General features: G+C 39.4%; 1 protein-coding gene across 1 annotated transcript in view; it reads right to left on the bottom strand.

The window, feature by feature from the left end:
• Window positions 1-24,002, bottom strand: part of SYNE1 (spectrin repeat containing nuclear envelope protein 1) — a 392,090-nt gene that overhangs the window by 253,016 nt on the left and 115,072 nt on the right. Inside the window, exons 15-30 of the mRNA XM_059700015.1 lie at window positions 23,422-23,534; window positions 22,711-22,879; window positions 16,590-16,686; window positions 15,159-15,361; window positions 12,854-13,018; window positions 12,171-12,323; window positions 10,772-10,915; window positions 9,910-10,083; window positions 8,513-8,671; window positions 8,060-8,224; window positions 7,537-7,671; window positions 7,075-7,233; window positions 6,603-6,811; window positions 5,469-5,577; window positions 3,336-3,500; window positions 1,471-1,638 (exon numbers count right to left, since the gene is read on the bottom strand). Of these exons, the coding sequence (XP_059555998.1) occupies window positions 1,471-1,638; window positions 3,336-3,500; window positions 5,469-5,577; window positions 6,603-6,811; window positions 7,075-7,233; window positions 7,537-7,671; window positions 8,060-8,224; window positions 8,513-8,671; window positions 9,910-10,083; window positions 10,772-10,915; window positions 12,171-12,323; window positions 12,854-13,018; window positions 15,159-15,361; window positions 16,590-16,686; window positions 22,711-22,879; window positions 23,422-23,534 (2,487 nt within the window). The remainder of the gene's footprint in view (window positions 1-1,470; window positions 1,639-3,335; window positions 3,501-5,468; window positions 5,578-6,602; window positions 6,812-7,074; window positions 7,234-7,536; window positions 7,672-8,059; window positions 8,225-8,512; window positions 8,672-9,909; window positions 10,084-10,771; window positions 10,916-12,170; window positions 12,324-12,853; window positions 13,019-15,158; window positions 15,362-16,589; window positions 16,687-22,710; window positions 22,880-23,421; window positions 23,535-24,002) is intronic.

Raw genomic sequence — 24,002 nt, 5'->3', positions numbered from 1 at the left:
TAAAAAAATAATGTAAATATTTACAATTTCATATTTCTCTGACTTAAATTGAAACCCAAACACAACTTTTACAATAATTGAGAGCAATGTTACTACCAAGCATGAACTTTTCTGTACTCACAGTTTTTTATAATTATTAAATATATCCATAAAGCCTAAAAGCTGCCATTTTACATATACTTTTAGTGTAATTTTAATTTTTATATATTACATATATATAATTAGCTACCATTTGCTATACATTAAGTTAGCTAGAATTTTAAAAAATATATTTCTTTATTGATTTCAGAGAGAAAGGAAGAGGGAGAGAGATACAAAACATCAATGATGAGAGAGAATCATTGATCGGCTGCCTCCTACACACCCCCTACTGGGGATCGAGCCTGCAACCCTGGCATGTGCCCTTGGCCAGAATCGAACCTGGGACCCTTCAGTCCACAGGCCGATGCTCTATCCACTAAGCCAAACTGGGTAGGGCAGTTAGCTAGAATTTTGCCATTAAATATTTTACGTGAATTATACTTCCACTTATATTGAGTTTGACAAGTGACATTGATTAAAATTGCAGATTATCAATATACTAGAGGCCCAGTGCACAGAATCATGCACCAGTGGGGTCCCTCAGCCTGGCCTGCACCCTCTCACAATCCGGAACCCCTTGGGGGATGTCAGAGCATTTGTGCATGGATTCAGACTGATCCCCACAGGCCAGGCCGAGGGATCCCACCGGTGCATGAATCCATGCACAGGGCCTCTAGTATGCATATAAGATCTTTGGTTAATCTCTTCCTGCCCTCCCCCTCCCCCTTTCCCTCTGAGATTCATCAGTCTGTTCCATGTTTTCATGCCTATTTATTGAGCATCTTCCCCCTGGTGGTCAGTGCGTGTCATAGCTACTGGTTGAATGGTCAAATGGTGGAATGGTCACTTAAGCTTTTATATATATATATATATATATACCAGAATGTCTTTACTCCAGTTCTATCCCTATAAAGCACACTCTCCAGAAAGATCTGGTACTCCATGTAAGTCATAATTTCTCAGACTAAGATGTATTCAGAATTATAAATTGAAAAGTGAGATTTTTTTATGTAATGACAAAAGAATGTTGATCTCAAATAGGAAGCAATTATCTCCATGCTTCCCATATCTGTTATGAAACAGACAATTTGCAAGTTGCATAAAGGTTTTTATAGCAAAATCAAGTTTCCCTTCACAATATGTTTTGAATTTTTTGATGTCCTCAAACCATTCAGGCTGAGAATTTGCCTTGCAGAATCTTTGAAATATTTTATATTTAAGAGAGGGACCAAAAGTGCTTCCTTTTAACCATTCAGCTGGGTTCCTTTCCTTCCTGCACACCCCTCCCCTTCCCTTTGCCCTCACCCCAGTTCCGTGCTACTCCTCTCTCCGGTATCAGTCATCAGCTATCAGCGTTGCACAAATGCACTGGGAGAAGGGCCATTCTACCTGGTGATGAAGGAGTAGCTGCTGCGCTTCAAACAGGTTTTCCGTGTCCAAGATCTCCTCCGCTTGCTCCTGGACTTCCTTGGAGCCAGACATTAACTCTTTGAGGGAACTCTTGACGATTTCTTTGTACTGGACACAGTCCCCAAAACTGCTTAACATCTTTTCAACCTACGTGTTCGTGAAAATGTTGTAAATCATATGCTCATGTAATCTTAATTTTTTAAAGAATATGTGTAAAGTCTTTCTCAACAACTTGAAATATATGCACAGATCCCCAATCTTTATTCTTTCAAAGGTTTTAAAGCTTCTTTATTATTATTATTAACTGCATAGTCACTTATGGGAGTCGCAAGGATCATTTGTTATGGTGCTGCGTGGCATGTTAAAAACCTGCTCAGCCTCAGAATCAAGGCAGGGTAATACAACTGCACATATTGTATATATTGTCTCCTGGATCGCTTTCATTTCAATCTTATAACTAAAATAAAATCATTAAAAAAACCCTGTGGTATAAGAAAGTTTAGTGTATCCTATTTAAAGCAAGAAAACTTTTGTATCGAGGACAAAGAGAAAAAAAAGGGTATTTGTTAAAAATGCACTTCCAATATTTCAGGCAAAGCATCAATATAATTTCTGATTTTTGTGGTTCCTTAGTGGATTCTTTTCCTTGTCATTTTCTTCAATTTTCAGCTTTGTCTTCAGCTATGAAAGATGGGCCATCAAAGGTTTTGAATGGCTTATGTTCCAAAATTTGATTAATCCTATTGCTGTTTTCAATTTGTCAAAAAATTCTTAAGAACACTATATGTTACATATCAAAATGATCACATAAAACTCAAATCACAAGCAGTTCAAAGTATCTTTGATTTATGCAAATTCACTACTAGAGTCTTAAGCAGAGCCACATGATTAAAAGTATAAAAAGTTAACTGGCCAACTGTCACATTAGAGATTGCTAGGAAGAATTCCGGATCTTCAGAATCAAGGCACTTTGTAGCCATTCAGTTGATCATTATTTCCTGCAAGCTTATTAGTGATTTCAAGAAAAATACTGATAACTATCTATTCTACTTTACATTCTTACATTACTTTCCATGCACAAACCCAGTAGACTCGTACGACCACCCGGTGAGTAAAAATATTCTAGCAGAGGGTGGAAGTAGCCCTATCAGAAATGAAGCAGATGGGTTTGTATATTCTAATCTATAAGGAATATAAACATTGAACTGTATACCAAGAAGTTTAAAACGAGTAGATTTTTACCTAAAAGATCTTACGGGGCCACAGACAAAACACTGGGTAGTTCATTACTGCCAGGCATCTGTTATGAGCATGTATTCTGTTCTGACGCTGTATTAAGTGCTGTGAATACATTATTGCATTCAACTCTTGAAATTACCTTTTGGCATATTTTTTTGCCCTGCTTTACAAGTAAGAAAAACAAGGTCCCAGAGATATTAAATGACAAGCTTATGTTTGTAAAGTGGTACCGGAGTTAAACACTAACTCTGAGTTTGCTTGACTCTCAAGCCTGAGTTCTTAACCTCCATGATGTTCCTTAAACTGACTATGAAATAATGCTCTTATTAAGAGTAAAAAAAATTATGGAACTGATAAGCTTTGTATTTCAGCTATAGATCATTAATCTGAACTAATATTTGTCTGATAATATATCTGATAATGGCACAGACCATACCTCAAACTTCCTACCCATCTTTTCTACCAATATTTATATAAATAAGTATCAACTATTCTATTTCAACTAAGATTTCTTTATAAACTTGCTTGTTAAACTACAACCAGAAGAGGAAGAACCTTCCAGATTCCTCGCCCAGAACTGTATAGAGTATGAATAAATGATATACCTCTGACAACAAAACTATGAGAGCTTTGAAGGAACTAGATACTTTCGCCAGCTCATCGCCCTGCTTCTGGGCTTCTTTCTCAGAAGAAACTTCAATCAAAACTTGAAGCCTGGATTTCAGCCAACCAAGAGTCTCGCCTTTTTGGGTAACACCATTTCTTATCTCCTGGAATGAAAGAACACTTTGATGAACAAAATACAATTGTGCATCAGAACTTTCCAGCAAGAAAGGGTTCCACCTAAGAAGGTATGTAAGGGGCCGGTAGGAATGCCAGGCATTCATTCCCCAATGGAGTGTCTGCTCATTTCACTTTGTTCAGATCTTTCACAAAAGGCTACAAGTATGAGAAGGAACTGTTTCTCCAAGGCCAATACCTCATGTGTAAAGTCAGTACTCTCTAAACCAAAGGTTACCTTCATGATTACATGGTTAGATATTTACAGATTCCCTGGATCCCAACGAGGACCCTTCTAAAAGTACTGTAGAAGACTATCTGATACCAAAATTGGGAATTATAGTATATAATATACTTTGTCATCTTGCTTTCTGTAAGCTGGAAGGAACGTGGTATTTTTCGAAGAAAAGAAAAAAAGAATCTTTATTTTAGTTAGCTGATTCTTTTATTGAAGAGGTCACTTGCTGAATACTATTATAGATATCTTAAAGATTTATTTTAACTTCATTAAATCATATTTTATGCTTTGCTTTTGTTAGCCTTTAGAAGTCAATAGCCTAGAGCAGGGGTGGGCAAACTTTTTGACTCGAGGGCCACAATGGGTTCTTAAACTGGACCGGAGGGCCGGAACAAAAGCATGGATGGAGTGTTTGTGTGAACTAATATAAATTCAAAGTAAACATCATTACATAAAAGGGTACGGTCTTTTTTTTCAATAGTTTTATTCATTTCAAACGGGCTGGATCCGGCCCGCGGGCCGTAGTTTGCCCACGGCTGGCCTAGAGAGTAAGATACACAAGCCGGATCATGACTCTAATCCAGGAAAGGAAGGCTTATGGGCCAAGACAAAGCCAGAAAGACTCGGGCTTCGGCCCTCGGAGGGCAGGGGACCCGGGGAAAGGCGTTCAGGCAGTCTCTCCCTCCTCCACCCGCTCCGGGCAGTGCGAGGGTAGGGTGGTCTCCAGCCACATGTTTTGCTCCAGAGGGCCTTATAGGGCAAATTCACACCAGCCAGAAAATGGTTGGTTCCAGAAACAAGTGATCTTTTCATTCTATAGTGAGAATTATTTTTGTACCATAATGGCAACCAGTAGTAATGTACGGTGGGAAAAAAGTGGGTTAATAGCTGTGAGTGCACGAAACACAGAGTTAATGACACAATTGTAATAATCACCACCTGCATGTCTTAACCCATAGGGACAACTGAAAACCTATTTTTACCCACCCCTGTAGATCCTTCCTTTGGTAGAGCATGATATTATTGAGCACCTCTAGCATTTAAGGGGATTATAATTTTGATACAAAAAATGAAGCTTAGAGAAAACAGAAAGAAAATATATTCTCATTAACTACGTGACTTGCAAGGGTTCAAACCACTGAAAGAGAAAGAATATTCACAATAGCGCGTGTCTGTGATATGAAGAGCCAAGCTAAGAGGGAGGGGGTTACTGTGTACCATACAGAGGATGGGAACTGGTTGAGACCTGAGGCTCTGTCATGGCTGGGTCTGAGGCTGTCCCCAAGCTCAGCCTCAAGCTCACAGGGGCTGTTCCCATCCAGGCTGAATGTGACATAGCATTGACTTTGTCCAAACCCCTCATTTCCTGTGACCTGGCTCTTGGATGCATTGTATAAAAAGCCGACCGTGTTCTTGTTCCCCGTGGCATTCTTCATCCTCTGCTGTGTTATGCACCCACGCATGCACTTTCCCCCCAGGACTCCCCATTAGCGAGAGATGCCTTAAAGGCACCACTGAGCATGACTAAATCTCAAAGCCAACAACGGTTCCAGAGGAAAAACTCCCTATAGTTCTCACAGTAACACAAGGGCACTTATTTTTGAGTTAGTTTTCAGGAACGTAATCTTTTATAGAAAGTAAGAAAGACACTAGTTAGATTGTCTATCACTTTTTTTATTAGTGGAAATTTTCCAGTGACAAATAGTGTCCCAGGACTTACCTCAACCATCCTCTTCACCTCTCCGTGGTTGGCAGTATCGATGGCCTCCTTCTTAATACCCTTCAGCTGTGTCTCCTGTGCAGCGATCCAAGATGAGAACTCGGAAATTCTGAAACGACACAGGCATTATCTCATTAAGAGAGAACACTTCAGGACGGTTAGAATACATTTTTTAAAAAAATATATATTTTTTATTGATTTCATAGAGGAAGGCAGAGGGAGAGATAGAAACATCAATGATGGGAGAGAATCATGGATCGGCTGCCTCCTGCACATTCCACACTGGGAATTGAGCCTACAACCTGGGCATGTGCCCCAATGGGGAATCGAACCTGACCTCTTGGTTGATAGGTCAACACTCAACCACTGAGCCACTACATTTTCTAGTTTGAATTCATTCATGGAAATTTTACACTCAAGTGATTAGCAAATTGATTAACAGATTTTCTGGAAACTGTTCCTTAAAGAAACATGAAGCTCTGGGCAGGCGTGGCCACCTCTGTGCCCAGGCACTCGGGGGAAGAACAGGTGGAGCAGGAGGAGCTCAGCTGAGGAAAGAGCTGTGTCTGTCCCCAGCCTGGGCACCTGGGGGTGAGGACAGAATCTCATATGTAACCCTAAAGAATCAGAAGTCCCCCTTTGGTGACATGTGGCAATCCCAGAGAAAGACATGAACCAATGCTGCCTCAAGCAGCTCACACCTGCCTGGCCAGCATGGCTCAGTGGTTGAGCATCAACCTATGAACCAGGAGGTCAGGGTTCGATTACCAGCGGGGGGGCACATGCCCGGGTGGCGGGCTCAATCCCCACTGGGGGGGTGCAGGAGGCAGCTGATTTTTCTCTTATCATTGATGTTTCTACCTCTCTCTCCTTCTTCCTTCTTCTCTGAAATCAGGAAGAAAAAAGAGAGAGAGAAAGAGTCATTTGAAAATGAAGTGCTTCACCTTTTCTGAATGAAACCTGCTCTTTTTATTGAATGAAGCCTTTTTACATAAGAACCTGGGCAACGCCATACAATCTGATTTTCTTCATTGCATAGGATGGACCATATGTCATTTCTTGTTTTGTAAAAGTCTATGAATTAACACAACTAAAATAGACGATGTCCTTGTCTGGGAACAACGCCAAGGCTACCTGCTGGTGTAGTCCTTCCACTTGTCGGGGTCCTCCACCAGCTGCATGTAGGTGCTCTCGATGGCAGCCCTGAGCTCCTTGAGCGTCGCCTGACAGGCTCCAGGCGTGTCCCTTACTGGGTCCCGGCCTGGGAGCTTCAGACACAGCTCCTCAATGAGCTGCAGCCTTTTCTCGCAGAGGTGATGTGGCCCTTTGTCACTGAAGAAGATCTAATGGGCAAGAAACATTTATAGAATCCCCGTGAGGAGCCATCCAATAGGCTTATCTTTACACACACACACACACACACGCACACACATGTGTGCACACGTGCGCGCGCGAGCACACACACACACAAAAGGAAGATTCCATTCAGACTCTCGGTGTAAAGGAATTAAGCCATTCGGTGCTTCCAGACCCAACCCAAAGCATCAGTCATGTCCTTTATGTGACCACGTGACTGCGTGACTGCACTTGGGGGTGCGTGACGCACCCTGTGTTCTGTGATCATCTTTTCACTGCCTTCCTGGGGCACCAGCTTGGTCTCCCGGGCCAGCTCAGTTCTGCATTCTTCCACACAGGCCAAAAATTTATTCTCCTCCACCTTGATCTTCAGATGGAGCAAATGATATGGGGCTTCTCCTTGAAGATCCTACATTGCACAGAAAGATTTGGGAGAATACGATACTGTCACTGACTGTACATTTCCGATTGCAGTGACAAAACCCCTTTAAGGCCAAGTGACATCATGAGTACCCTCTGATCACAAATTGCTGTTACTGAAAGATAGGAATAAGGAAATTCTATTATTTTCATCATGCTCCATTCTAGTTCATTTATTTTAATGGGAAAAGTAGTTTCCTGAATTTCTAAATTTCTCGTACAGTTGACCCTAACGCCCTCCTGCTCCCCCCTCCAGGCCCCCTTCCTGTGCTCCCTTCCTGTCCCCCCTCACCTTCCACTGCTTGTGCAGCTTCCTCACCGCCTCCTGCAGGCCCGCCTGCTCCTGCTCAGGCAGGATGTCCGTGAGGTCGTCGCAGGCTTTCAGGAAGGCGTTGAGCACCCTCTGGTCCAGCTGACCGTAGAACTCCTGCCACAGAGAGGGAGAGAGAGAGAGAGAGAGAGAGAGAGAGAGAGAGAGAGAGAGAGAGAGAGGCGGGGGTTGGGGGGGGGAATAAAAGGGCCACATTGGAAGAGAAGCATAGAGAAGCAGCCACCCCCTGAGCAAGCCTCAAGCCAGCTGCTGCCCTCGCCAAACCTTCCCAGCAACTGCTCTTGTTTTTGTGTGTCTGTTTTTTTTCAGGAATGAACTATAATCATCTAGAGTTATGACTCAGAAGCCACCCACATCCAACATTCAACCCATACTTTATAATTTTTAGAAAAAAAATATTTTCAGTTTTCAGATTTGGCGGAACATTCTGGAAGGCCAGGGGGAGATCCTGACCCCAACTGCACAGTGACAGGGATGCACTCACGGTGTGTCTCCGCAGGAGCTCTTCCGGGTCCCCCTTCTCCTCCAGGCCCTCCTGCGCCACCCGCAGCACCTTCTCCAGCTCCGCCCGCGACTCCTCAAACTTCTTCATCAGGCGGCTGTTGGTTTCCACATGTTTCTTCCAGTCTCCAGTTTTCTTGACCATATTCTTGATTTAGAAAAATAATCACAATGGGATGCTTCCTCGTTAAAGTACCACTTTGTTAAGGAACACTGTTTCTTTAAAAACCACTTGGAAGGAATACATTTCATTATAATAAGAATGAACCCCTTCTAATATTAATGGATGTTAATATTAGAGAAATCAGTGAAATGTTGGTTACCAAACACCAGTGGGTGAGGCAGTTAGCAAGAGTGAAAGCATGACCCATGATGGCTCTGTGTCCTCATCGCCGGCACTGTCCCCACTCACATTCCCAGCGGGGAGAGGACTCACCTGGAAGGCCACGTGGACTTCCGCTGTCTTTCTCTGCAGCTTCGTCTGATCAAAATGCTTCAGCACGTGGCTCAAGGTCACAAACTTCTGAACACTCTGACTGCCTTTCTCAATGTGTGCCATGGCCTTCTTACAGCTTTCCTGACAAGCCAGCAGCTCCTAGGCGGGAAGGAAACCCACAGCAATAGAATGTCAAAGGGCGAGAAAGAGAAGGAAAGAGAGGAATCATTACAAAATGGTAAGAACGGCATGATACAGCTTTAGGCTTTTTTTCACCAGCAATAAACGAAATCAAAAGCACAGAGAGGTTATTATTTTTCCCCCCAGAATGTTAAGCAAGCACTGAAATCTGGGCTTTTTACATTTTTTTGAGATTTTAAAAAAATATTTCAAGCCCATCTTATTAACGTCAGGAGAAAGTGGGAGCATCAGACATTGTTATTTGCCCGGCACCTGCATTTCTCCAACCAAATAACAGGCTTATGGTGTACTGAGCAAACAATGAGTTCAACCTACAGGGCAGGGTAGAGTCTGACTAAATGAAGTGAGCATCATGCACATCATACTGGATTGAGTCAGACGCAGATTGTGTATTATTTGTGTAAACTGTGTGGAGTCCTTTTGAATTCTAAGGCTCACAAGCTAGCCACCTCATCGATAAAATGCCGAACCCCAGATCCTAACCACACGCAGCCGCCGGCCAGCGGACGTGGGAGGACTCGCAAGGGACACACATTGACAGGACGAGAAGCGATGTGGCTCAGGCCCTCCGCCTCTGACCCGTGCCCTCGCATCGGTGATTTCCGCAGCGGACAGCATGGGGGTGGTCCAGCCCAGCCCCAGGCTGACAGTCATTTTTTGACTTGAATCCATTTGCATTTCAACATCCTTAATTGCTTTGGAAAAATATTTCAAATGGCTAATTTGGATACAAGCTTTGGTAATCTAGATTCAAATATTTAGAGCAGAATTTTGGTTTTGCTTTGGCAAAACAGAATAAGGACACATTTTTGGTTTTTTGTAGATTTAGGAGGTAACATTTAGAGACATATTATTAAATATCATTATTACTCAACATTAAGTATTTTAATTGTGGAAGGATTCTTTGATGCCAATTTATAGCAATTTTGGGATGTAAGAAATGGCACTATGGCTCAAAATAGAAAATAATCTTTATTCAACATGATGAGAACTCATTAGAATAGGGTTTGGCAGTGTAATCATTGTCTCTCTGTAATTAATAATAATAATAACAACAATAATAATAATTGCTACCAGTTACAGAGTATGCATTATGCACTAGCCTGGTTATAGAATGTCTATACATAAGCACTACCTCAATTTTACTACACATGCTTTCAAAATAACCGTGTCTCCCGAAAGGGACGTTTTCTTACCTGGTGTTTTTGTTTAAAAAGAGCGCTAGACTGTGCCTCGTGCTCAAGCACTGTTATCATCTCACTGACTTTCCCAAGTGAGTCATAGAAGAGCGTCATCTGCTTTTCTAATTCCTCCAGCAGGACTGACAGCTGCTGAGACTCATACAGGAGTGGGGAGTAACGTTCTTTGACCTTTAAAAGCACAAAGACAAAGATTCTGTTAAAAGCCATGAAGCGCCACCAGCGGAGGGCCCGGGCCATGGCTCTCAGGATCATTTTCTCTAGTGGTGTGGTCATTTTGTGCTTACAGACCGCCACAGGCATTTGTCTCAGGATAGTTCCTATGCGTTGTTCAATTTTTACAGATAAGACAATATTACTAACCCAGTGACACACGTAAATGCCACAGTTTTCTCGTGAAAATGTCTCTCAATCGCCCAGGAAGAAAATAGCATAAGTACTCTTAGAGTAAGGGCACATCAAATAAATGATCAAAAAAGGGGGCATTTTGGAATTCTTTCTCATTTAAATATCTGATCCCTTCCTCTCCTTTCCTCCTCCTCCACTTCTCCCCGTTTTGTTTAATCCTATTTCATTGGTCCCCTCTCCCCCCGAAGAGGCTTATCTTTCTATTAAAATACAGCTACGAATGCTTCTAAGTCAACAGAGGGAATAGCTGGTATCAGCCCCAGAGTTTCATTTTTAAAACTCATGGCAGAGTTACTAGATGACAACGTTACTAAATCACAAAGAGAAACAAAAGCATGATTTGTTAACAAGTAAAGGATGTGCCCTGCGTGACCGAGGAGGGAGGGCGCGCAGGAGGCAGAGTTGGTCAGAGTTGGTCCCGGAGGGTAACTTGCATAAAGTATTCCCCCACCTTGGTCAGCTGCTCTTTGAGCCCAGACATGGTCGCAAACATTTCCTTAGCTTCCTCTTGGGAGCTCTCTTTGGTAACGAGGTGCGCTGTCTTTGTGAGGATCTTGTACTGAGCATCCATCACAGGTATCCGCTGCTCAATGTCCTGCAGGAATCAGTGAACAGCGAAGTCAGCACCTTTTCATTTCAGGATTCTGCAGAAGGCTGGGCAAGAGTCAATATGTTCTAGGGAACATTCTATACTTATGCTCATAAACCTTTGGAGATTCCAGTTATTGCTTTCCTTCATTACTAATACATTATATGTTGGTAATATCATATAGCTAAGTAAAAGCTTTAAAAAAAAAACAAACCTAAACTGATGAACAAAAACAGATCCAGAGACAGAGAAGCATCGATCAGACCTCAAACCTCAGAGGGAAGGTAGGGGAGGGTGGGGGTAAGGGGGAGAGATCAACCAAAGGACTTGTATGCATTCATATAAGCCTACCCAATGGACACAGACACCAGGGGGATGAGGGCATGAGCGGGGGGGGGGGGGTGAGGTATGGAGGGTAATGGGGGGATAAGGACACATATGTAATACCTCAATCAATAAAGAAATAAAAAAACTAAGCAGAAATCCTTAGTTGACATATGCTGAAGTAATCTTCACACTTTCAACATATGTGCTAATGTAGTATGTAAACATTATATCAGGTAAATGTATGTGAACACTTTGGGGCAATTGCTGTAAGTTTAGAAATTAAATTTATTTTCTTTAAAAAATAACACATTGTCATTGCAGAAAATGTATTAAATAGAGATAAATTAGAATAAAGGAAATTCAAGTTAAAGTCCCACATAGGGATCACCAGAGCCATCAACCCAACATTACCCAATCATTAATGCTGCTTCCTGTGTGTGTTTACACTCATTTTTAATTTTTACCAAAAAAAAGAGATGATGCTATTTTTTACTTTTCTCACTTAATAGTGTATTGGAAAAGTTTTTCATGTCATTAAATATCCTTCCATTACTTCATTTTGAGGGCTGTGGGGTATTCAAACTACTTAAATAGCACAATCCATTTTATAACGTTACTGCTGGAGATGTTTATACAGAGGTGTCATCTGCAGACTCCTATTTTCCTCTAGTGCTTTATAATTTGGTTGAGGAAAAAATAATCTCCTACTTAAAAAATTATTTTGAAGGTACTTTATGGCCCAAATACACCTTTAAAAATTCAAATAGTTTTTTAAAAAACACAATTTAAAAATATTTTTTGGAGGTACCAATGAAGATACACACACATCAAAAAAGACACAGGAAAAGCTTTGCAATGATTTGAGCAACTTCACTGATCTTGATTTTCACAATAGACGAGGTTTTTCACTTTATGGTCCAGAGAGCCCCCTCACCTCCAGGTCTTGAATTAATAACTTGACGTTAATAAAAGAGACTTCCAAGGGCTCAGAAAGCTTCCTGTGGGCTTCAGCTGCAAAGTCAGACAGGGCAGTGACACAGTCTGTGTATTCCCTCTTCATCCTGTCCACCTCATCAGCTCGCGCATACTGTTAAGGAAAGGGAGGGGATGTCACTGACAATCATGAAGCCGGGATTGGACGTCTAACCTTCACTTCCATGTACTCTCTGCAACCCTTACATGGTAAGAAAGACTCTCATTCCTGACTCTTATGTGAGATACACTTGAAGCCCAATGACCGTGAAAGTAAAAAAAAGAAAGAAAGAAAGAAAGAAAGAAAGAAAGAAAGAAAGAAAGAAAGAAAGAAAGAAAGAAAAGAAAAGAAAAGAAAAGGAAGTAGCACAGAAGTGAAGAATTATAATTTGAAACATGAATCGTTCCATATGCATAGGTCCCATATGGCAGTATAATCATTACTCAAACTCCACATTTCTGTTATGTCCCTCTGTTATTCAGGGGGAAGAATAAAGGACCAATATAACAGATCTAGACACATCTGGACTCGGCTTTAATAAGCCTACGTTAATAGAGACTAACAAAATAGTCTCTAACAGACTGTTCAATGCAACATTTGTAACACACGCATGTTTCAGGCATATATAGATTGGAAAGACATACCTGCTTGACTTCCATGAACAACTCCCTCCAGCGCCCATTGAGCAATAATAACTGCTGTTTAAGGTCACGGGAAACCACCTCGTCACACGTTTCAATGAGAAAATTGCCAGCATCGTTCATGGCAGAGTGTTGCTGTATCCAATGAGGCAAATTTCGAAAAAAGTCCTAGACAATAAACAATGCATCCTATTGTAAACCATACGCCAAATTTAATAAAGAATATGATAATGACCAAACTAAGAGAAATATCTTTGTTTGAAAATTTATACATTTTAAGGTAAATCCTAACTCTCAAAATGCAAATATTTAATAAAGAGTTTCAAAGTGTGAACTAGAAATGCTGAGTGTATTTCTATAAAAAACATCTATGCCATATCTTTTGCTGAAGACAAAACAAAATGTGACCATGTCTGTTATTCCTATTTTTCAGATGAAAAGTGGGATTTCTGTGAGCATAAAGGACTTATACATTGTCTACCAGGGAGTAAATGTCAGTGTCGGAGTCATACAAAAGATACTATTGCCCTAGCCAGTTTGGCTCAGTGGATAGAGTGTCGGCCTTTGGACTGAAGGGTTCTGGGTTTGATTCTAGTCAAGGGCATGTACCTAGGTTGCAGGCTTGATCCCTGGCCCTGGTTGGGGCACATGAGGGGAGGCAACCAACTGATGTGTCTCTCTCACATAGATGTTTCTCTCTCTGTCTCTCCCCCTCCTTCCCACTCCTTCTAAAAATCAATGGAAAAAAATATCCTCGGGTGAGGATTAACAACAACAACAAAGAGATACTATTGTAGGAAAATATAGATTGGAAAGACATACTTGCTTGACTTCCTCAAAAAAAAATTGTAAACAAACTTTTGACCTGTTACTTTTGGTTTTAAAATCTGGATACAGTAGCTCATCAAGATAATTACTAATCATGGAGCTAAACCATCAAAGGAAATTTAAAAATTTAAAAATTAAATATCTGGGGCCAGGAACACTGAATACAATTGAATACAATAACATCCTCCCTCATCCATTTAACATTACACAGTTGACAATGAAGTAGTTTCCACCTGATTTCAAGTGAAGCGTGTATGTGCCAGTGTATGTACACACACACACCACAGTGAAAGCAGGGAAACAAAAGATAATTCAAAATCCATTTCAGAAGCTCTGTGTGGGAGTTCTTCCTCCATAAATAGACGAGAACAGTTCTGTTTCTGGCAGTTATGTTTCCTTGGATAAAATTAACACATATGACATCTACTTGGGCACGGTGGTCTAATCAGAAAAGCCAAAATCTGTGTAGCGATATCGTTTCTGTCACCATCAGCCACACAAGAATATGTAACCTAAATGAAATAGGAAATGGTAAAACGTTTTTAAAATGATACTTCTACTTGTATATCACAATGATAGATGAACCAATCTTGGATGGCAAGTAGTTAATTCTAACATATGTTCTATATTTCTTAATGGAGTCTGGCATTTTAACTTCTTATACATGTAAATGGATTTTTCCATGGGAAACGTCTGGCTCCCATTAAAAAGTATATACAGGGGTGGGGAAAAGTAGGTTTACATGACCATCCATAATTACCTAAAAGATAAAATCATAAGTAAGGATATGAATTAATAGCAACAATAAGACATATACTACAAATAAGTAATATAATAATCAAAAAATAAAATACAAGAATGAAGTCTGTTTCACATACTCACAAATGTAAACTGACTGTTGCCCACCCCTGTATATAGAGAAATCAGTGTATTTCATGTTATTTTCAAATGTAAGTGACATTAAAATAAAACAGTAACTTTTGCATATACACATGTACACCTGTAAATGGAGCAGGGAATCATGCCTGCTGAGAATGAGACCCTGGACGGAGGTTAATAAAATCTAAAAAAGAATATCCAAAGAGACAAAAAAATGCAGTGACCCATCTGTAAACCGCGGATGCCATCTCACAGATCCAATACTATGTTTTAATCTTAAATTTTGAAATCCACAGGGCACTGCCCTGGATGTGGCCTCTCAGGTGCAGACCTTGTGAGTACAGCGCCCTCTGCTGCCCACTGGGCTTGCCTTTCCCCCATCGGTTCTTGCTCTTCTGCATGCAAAATCAAACACTGAACTGTCAGACAGGGAACTGTTCTAACGTAACTTTTATAAAGCGGTGCATTTCTTAGTATACAATACTTTACTACCCTGAATGTGCAACTTTTCAGGCAAAGTCGGGATTCTTGAGGAAATATATCGCAATCTTTATTTTTAAATGTATGCATGCCCTTCTCCTCTTGTCAGAAGCAGCCTCACCTTTTTGGCTAGCTCCGATTGACTTAGCATTTTTTCGGCATCCTCTAGCCAGGCCTGCAGCCCAGCCACGGTGTCGCCATAACGATCCCAGTTGGCGATGACTTCCTCCAGCATGCTCCGCACGCTGCGGACTTCCACCGACAGGTTCCTCCACTGCGCCGTGGTTTCATTCATGAATTTCATCACATTCTCGGCTTCTTCCACTGACACAGATAAAACACATGGCAATCTTTATTTTATTTTATTATTATTTTTTAATCCTCACCTGAGGCTATTTTCCATTGATTTTTAGAGAGAGTGGAAGAGAGAGTGAAAGAGCAACATTATCAATGTCTTGAGAGAAAGACATCAATTGGTTGCCTCCTGCATATGCCCTGATCAGGGCCGAGGCCAGGGAGGAGACTGTAACTGAGGTACCTGCCCTGGAGCGGAATCGAACCCAGGACCCTTTGGTCCACAGGCTGATGCTCCCAGTGATGGAGAACCTATGACACGCGTGTCAGAGGTGACACGCGAACTCATTTTTTTGGTTGATTTTTCTTTGTTAAGTGGCATTTAAATATATAAAATAAATATCAAAAATATAAGTCTTTGTTTTACTATGGTTGCAAATATCAAAAAATTTCTATATGTGACACGGCACCAGAGTTAAGTTAGGGTTTTTCAAAATGCTGACACGCTGAGCTCAGAAGGTTCGCCATCACTGCTCTATGCACTAAGCCAAACTGGCTAGGGCACAATCTTTATTTTATATTTTAAACCTTCCATATCTTTTTTCTAGAGTCTATTACACTGGTATGCATTTATAATTCTTTAGAATTTCATTCAGTTATTGCTGAAAATATCTGATTCAAAGATTAAAGATGATAATATATTTAAAATTCTTAATAAATGGGATGCAGTAAGTGACACATATATTTGTTCACATTTTATATGCACTCAAATAGATAGACACACATATAGTATCAATCACAAATGCTATAGTTCATTTTCAGCAAATATGACATGTTTACAAGTTGAAACAAGAATGTTTTACAACTTAGGCCTTTACACAAACTTAAGTTTTCATTTACTTTATTAAATATTCAAGTTAGCCCATTTTTTTGCTATTAATCCTCAGAATTGAAAATAGGTTGGAAAACTGGAATTTAGAAAATGAATGTTCATTTTTCTGTCCCTTAGATCACACATAGACGTGCGCGTGCGCGCACACACACACACACATATGATGATGCAGGTTAGGCATTATACAAAGTCAATTGTTGCTGAATCCAATGTATGCTCTCTAGACCGATGATATGATCACACAAAGATTCCACAAGAGAATAAAAAATTATTTCATATAGAAATCTGTATTTTTTTATATAGAAGTCTGTAGTTTCTAAATTTTCCTATGTTCAACACTGAAACAGATTCTGTCACGAGTTTTACCTGAACCATCGGCTTTGACATACATCTCTGCTGTCTGTTTCAAGATCTGGTATGTCACTTCATATTGTTCAAAGAACTTGCTGTTTTCTATAAAAGTCTAGAAAAGGAGGAATAGTTAGAAGATAACAAATACTGGCTTAGGTGGAAATGACAAACCCAACCTTCTTCAGTATGTGAATGTGCTCCCCAATTTACCAACCTCCTTCTTCCTAAAAATATCAAATCAATTCAACTGCCATAAATAACTTAATTATTCTGAGAATATAAAGTATTTCCACACTTTGAATTCTAACTCACCCCTAGACTGAGAAAATATTCTATTTCCTCTCTACCCAAGCGTTTGTTTTTAGATGTTTTTCCAGGGGACCTGAGGCTAACACTTAGAAAGCACTAAATTTAGAAGAACATCATCGAGTGTCCCACTGGGGTGTAGCAGTGAAATTCTGTTGCTTTACAGAATTTTTGAGCCATAATTCTGGTGAATGATTGCTCCAAGGAACTTCAGATTATAAATAAATGGCATACTGCACCCTTCCCTTAAAATAAAAAATAAGTACAAAAATGTTTACAAGTAGAAAAATGTTTAATAATCTCACATTCCACCCATGTTATCCATGATCTCCAATTTCTATTTCCTAGTATAAAAATTACAGACAAGGCATGCCTATGTCAGTATGTAATTTACATATGTAATAGAGTTGCTATCAGCCAATGGATACTATAAAATTGAGAACACACAACAAATCCTTAGGTAAGTTTTTAATAGTTAACTCCCATAAATATGAAATAGCTCCTGTTTCAAAGATTATTCCTACTTCTCCAAAGTAGGAAATTGATGTAATTATAGGTAACAACACATCACCAAAAGCTCTTTACATTCCCTAAATAGCATAATTAGGTCGTCTGATTGGAACTCACTGACATACTTGATGTAATTATAATAAAATGCAAAATTAGCCTTCAAAACCCAGCTGAAGTCCTCAATAGTAGGCTGATGGATGCTTAATAAGAAGACGCAAAATGCTTGTGTGCAGATGCAAAACTACTCAGACAGCAATGGCATAGACATCCCTAGATTTTATTGATAAACATTTATCATATTTCATTGTAACATTTAAAAATTACCTGTATAATACATTTCATATCATCTTATGTGTAAAAGCATTTACTTACATATTAACTGTTCTCCAGGGAAATGGTAAAGAGAGGAAGCTGTGAGTTGCTTGGAATGAGGGGTCCTATGATGAATACTTTATTCAATAATTTTAATAGGCTTCATTATTTTTGTGTGAGAATAAAGTAATTCCACCATAGTCTGGTTGACTGGTTAGTCAGCCTGATGTGCTACTTTTTTAACCTCTCCCTGCTCCCCAACTGGAGAAAAAGTAATTCACTGTAATTTACATTTTTAGTAACTTAATCAAATAAGCAAGTCATGATCTGATTTTTTTTTAAAGGAAAATTACACCTAATCTTCAAGACACTGTAAGAAATTGAAAAGAAAAAATATCTCTGGGAAAGTTTTAAAAACAGCCTTTAGTTTGGGCAAAAACTTCAAGAAGCTAATGGAAAAATTGTTCCAAGTGCCAAAGAAATGGGAAATCGTGCCTCTACTGGACAGAAAGACTTAATTAGGCTTTTGCTGGAGCAATTTAGAAACAAATTGAAAATGAAGAAGAGAGAAAAATTTTTTCTAGTTTTATTTCTGGTCAAAGGCGGGGTGGGGGGGGGAAGAAAAGGGAATGTTTTAAGAATATTATTAATACTGTAGGGTTTTATTAAAGTTTTTTTCAGCTTTCCCATGAGGAAAGCTAAACAGTTTTTAGAGGACAATGCTTTCTTTGTTATTTTACTTTTTAATTGTTCCATTTATCTTGATTCTTTTTTCTGGATATTTAGTAAATCCACTTAGTAATATGAATTATTTTGTCTGTTAGAATTAATTTAGCAGGAAGAGTGCCAAACCTTTTTACTGTGAGCTATCTAGAGACAATCTCTCAGATTTTGCAAAAGTAAACACAAATGCGTGTTTAAAATAACAGCAACAGGATTCCTTTATTTCTTTCAAAATAAGGTTTACATTTGGATGTCAAGTTGAACAAATAAGCCGCATTAGTCAGTAGACATTTAAAGAAAAAGAAGATACCTCTTTGTGCCACTAAATTCAAAGTCTTAGTGGAAAAGACTGTATTTCTACTCTCACAAGATAAATACAGGTATAAGAAATAAAAGGCTCATCAATTTCACTTAAAGGGAGCTAAGCCAGATAATTTAAGATTTAAAAAATCAATTCTGAGGAGTGGTTTCATCAGAATTGTCTATGTACATTAATAAAATAATCATAAACAATAAAATAAATGTTCATATTATTTATGTTGCATTCACATAGTCCAAAGTTCCAAGAGCTCTTCTTTTATTTTATGTGAAAGAACAAAATGTTATCCTATTTTTTCAGAGTAAAACTGAAGCATGTGTTAACCAACAGGGTCATATTAAGAACAATTCTGAGAGCAAGAACCAAATCGGTCATCTTCTATTTTCATTATAGTATGTAATCTCTTATCAGTAGCCTAAATTATTCAACAAGCATTTGTGAAGTATTTTCCAGGAATATATTAAGTTCTTACCAGCTGCAGGCCATGTACCTGGTACAAGAAGTAATAGAAAGCACATTCTCTAATTTTCTAACCTTTAAAAAAAAGTATCTTTTTTTTAGATGAGTAAGATTGAATTGAGTCTGTTTCTGCTGTTTGTTCTTTTATTCTGTTCTTTAGATTCTGCATGTAAGTGAAATCATGTGGTATTTGTCTTTCTCTGTCTGACTTATATTACTTAGCATAGTATCCGCTAAATCCATCCATGCCATTGCAAATGGTCAGAGTTCATTCTTTTTTATGGCCGTGTGATATTCCATTGTGTATATGCACCACGACTTTTTATTCACTTGTCTATTGATGGGCACTTGGGTTGCTTCCATATCTTGGTTAATGTAAATAATGCAATGAACACTTATATGCAGAATCTAAAGAACAAAATATAAATGAACACACAAAACAAAAACAGACTCAATAGAAAGTGATGGTTGCCAGAGAACAAGGTGTTTGGGAGACTGGGTGAAAAAGTGAAGGGATTAAGAAGTACAAATTAGGCCCAGCCAGCATGGCTCAGGGGATGAGCATTGATCTATGAACCAGGAGGTCACGGTTCAATTCCCAGTCAGGGCACATGCCCAGATTGCGGGCTAGATCCCCGGTGTGGGGTGTGCCCAATTTAATTGAAAAATAAATTTTTAAAAGATTTAATTGAGAATTCAGACTAAGGCAAAGATAATTATGTAAATTTTACATCCTGAATATTATTTTGGTTATTAGGAGAAACTGCAGCATATGGTTCACTATAGTAAATTATTTTTAGAAAACAAGGAAAGGATTATATTTAAGAACCTGATTCCTAATTATATTGAAAGTCTTTATACTCTTTGAAATAGTCTGTTTTAAAGAGAGTGATTTTCCTCCAAACTCCAAAAGGATAAGAGAGTATTTGTGGGGTGTCAGGTAGAAGTAAAACAGTGTGTGTCAGTCTTTGTTCCTTAGAAAATTCCTATTATTATTATTTTTATTATTATCATCATTATTAAACTAGAGGCCCGGTGCATGGATTCATGCACGGTGGTGTCCCTCAGCCTGGCATGTGCCCTCTTGCAATCCAGGACCCCTTGGGGGATTTTGGACTGCCGGTTTTGGCCTGATCCCCACAGGTCAGGCCAAGGGACCCCACCAGTGCACAAATCCGTGCACTGGGCCTGTAGTATGTATATAAGATCTTTGGTTAAACTCGTGCCGCCCTCCTCCCCTCCCCCCTACCCTCTGAGATTCATCAGTCAGTTCCATGTTTCCATGCCTTTGTGTTGAGCATCTGCCCCCTGGTGGTCAGTGCGCGTCATAGCTACCGGTCGACTGGTCGAACGGTCGCTTAGGCTTTTGTATATATAGATTTAGGAAAAAGTGAGTCTTCTAGAATCAAGCTATTTATAAAGTGACATGGGTAGTAAGGAGCTGAGCCATGCTTCAACACCTTTCTGCGTGACTGGTGGCCAAGCTTCCATAGGTCCCCATCTGACCTTGCCCTGCCCTAAATCCATGTTGCCTATAACAGAAATAGTAGGAACTATCAGGCTACACTATGAAAGTGGAAATATTAACAATATGGACCAATACTAAATGGAACTAATATTTATGTGAGTTACAATTCTTTAGTTCTTTCAGCTATAAGAAATCATTTTGATGATTTGGTCTATTAAAGTTAAAAATTATTTTCTCACAATTTTGTTAGTAAAGTTTACTGCTTAAGCACAAGGGCTTTTGAGTAGGAAAGAGATGGATTCAAATCCTGACTCCACTCCTTACCAACTAGGCCACCGGAGCATGTGACTTAAGCGAAGTTCCGTCTTTGTTTCCTTGGGGAAACAAAATGAAAACCCTTGGCAAATGACAAATTTTCAATCTTCCAAAGTTATTCAAACTGTTAAAAAATACCGTAAAACCCTTTTTGGGAAATAAGTATGAGTGATAAGTAGGTCTTTTTCACAGGGCATAAGAATATTAGGACATGTTCATTGAAACCTGCTATGTTTGTAGAGTAACTAGCAATTTTACAAATGACTGACTTAGAAAACAGTTTAAAATGAGCTGTATGGTGAACTTTATGGACTGGCAGAAAATACTGCTTTTTTTAAAATCATTGGTAACAACTCTCCACTCACAAACCTTTTACTTGAGGAAGTCAAACAGAATTACTAACAGCGCTGTGTTGAACATTAACCTGGTGCAACACTCCTATTAGGCATTTCAATCTGACTGGTCGTCCTTAAACAGCTGGAAAAAGACGAATCCTGAATAATTACCTACTGAGTTCAGAGTGTATCATTTATATGACTAAACCCAAATACATAAATACATATCTGTATTTAATATTTAAAAGTCTGATGTAAGTACTTGCAGTTAAAAAATAGAGATTTTTGTATTGCTTTTCAAAATAATTAAAAATGAATAAGGGAACATACAACAGAGTTCACATTTTGACAATTATTTCTGAGACAATAAATTAAATCAAAAGAAATATTTTACCACAAACCTGTTAAACCTTTTCCTCCCTAAATGCATGTTGTTCATTTATCACTTAGAAAATGAAATTGAAATGTAGCAAAATGTTTTATGGTCCTAGGATGCTTCTTCAATAAAGACATGGTTTCAACAAGTATCAATCATGTCAATTACACAGTTACTATGACTGGTAGGTAACATATGGGCCTACATTTTGAATTTATTAATTTATTATTTAGAATTTGTGATTAAACATCAATGGAACAAGTCAGAACTGAGATGTTCTATTAACATTTCTTTCGGAGAAAATTTGTATTTTTAATAAATTTGGGGGGTGGGTGTTTAAGAGAAATAAGCTGCCTTCAATAATTATAATTCTCTAATTACATGTAAAAGGAAACTCCTAGTTATAGAACAACCTAATTCCTTCATTAGTACAGGACTACTATTCTATCTAAATAACCTAAAATATGAGATAATCTTTACTGATAACCCAAAATATGAGATAATCTTTAAAAATTAAATTGGTACAGAGATTTACAAATTTTTACTTTTCCTGGGTGCACACAAGAAGCAAAAATGCTCAGGGAATAACCATAAAAAGAGACATGCTGGACCTAATCTAAAAAAAAAAATTGTTTACAACAATTGAGAATTGTTCTCCAAGACTGGGTTTTAGAAGACAAGAAGATAACCTTTAAGTATGTTCACTCTGTTTCAATGGTGAGCTCACAGTCAAAGTCATGGGTATACAATGCAAAAACTTTTCTCTTTTAAGCAATAAAGTCAGTCACAATGGTTCAATACGGTTAATGCAGTAAAATCTTTTACATTTCTGAAGACTACAGGTGTATATTTCAGATGGCAATGTATAGCTCACAAACTTCTATGGAGCCCCTTTAACACGCTGGAACCCTTCATGTTTCAACCCAAGATGAAGTTATCAGCTACACTGGCCGGTACTCAATGCAACATCCCCAGCCCTCTGGTCCCGCTACCCAAGCACCGGGGACACTTACGATGTAGTTCTGCAGCAGCAGCTCCACCGACTCTCTCCTCCCGTATTTGATGATCCAAGACTTCAGCTTCGACTCTGCAAGAACCAGCAGTGAGAGCAGACGGTACTTTAATTCTAGAAATTCCATTTTCATTAAGTGCAGTTCTGATGTGGAGGAAACGAAATGAAACCTAGAAATAAAACAAGGAGAATGCACAGAATGTAACTAAGTAACAGAGCGGGGCTTACTTAACCTGTCACAGTCCGGGAGGAACCTAAAGCAGGCACCGGGTCTTCTAAACTCTGGCTGATCGATCACTGTCTGGAGATCAGATTCCTTTTTCTGGCTCTGGGTTTAAAGGCGAATCGGGATTGAGTGAAGCCTTTGATATGGCTCTTTCCCCCTGCCAGCATCTCTCATCTGTTTCTTTTATACACTGTTCTTGCAATATTACATAATGTTCCTCACAGCCCTGAATAAAAATACAGCCTCTGAAGAAACCAGTTCTGTGATTTCCAGGCTCTGAACACAAGCAGGTTAACTCTTTAATGAATGATACGCTAGCCTGCTGGCATGCTTAAGCATATGTTATGGGAGTCCAATTTTACTCTACCAAATGTAAGCCTTTCTGTACAAGAAAATACAAATGCATAAAAAAAAGAAAACAAAAGCGATGGAAAAGGCATTCACCGAGCATTTTACAAAGAGGCTTCATCTGCGCCATCTGCTTACCTCTCGGCCATGTCCTCTAGCTGGTCAGGCGGCACTGGGATCCCGTTGACCGACCGGGTCCGGTAGATTTCATGGAAGGCTCTTTCGTGGGCATCTGTGTTTTGAAGCAGATCCTAAGATACGGTTTAAGAAAAAAATAATAAAAAAATGAGGCAGCATGTTCACAGGAGGCTGAGAAGCATAATTTGCAGCCTGCGCCGAGGAGTCAACGTGTTCGACAATTCAATGCTGCTCCCACGTCCACGCGCGGCTCGGCGCCTGTCGCAGGCTTTCCCCTCGCACAGGAGCCCGTGCTGGTCTGCAGGCCCCGGCTAGCGCCGCCTCTAACGATCACGGCCTCTTTTAAACACACATGCCACTCGCACAGCAATGCATTCACACGTTTTAAAGGTACATGATCCAAAGGGAAATGGCATGATTGCCACACACAGTGATTTGGTGGCATTTTTCTCCTCCCTGGAATTTTTAGATATGCTGGTTTTTAAAAGCTTAGCACTAAGCACAACTAGTTTAACCCTTTAACGGCAAAAAAAAAATATTAGACGCTATGGTTTGTTTGTTTTTTATTTTGAATGCATGCA

Source organism: Myotis daubentonii, chromosome 6 (assembly GCF_963259705.1).
Source record: "Myotis daubentonii chromosome 6, mMyoDau2.1, whole genome shotgun sequence".
Taxonomy (NCBI): Eukaryota; Metazoa; Chordata; class Mammalia; order Chiroptera; family Vespertilionidae; genus Myotis; species Myotis daubentonii.
This window is presented reverse-complemented; position numbering and strand designations above follow the sequence as displayed.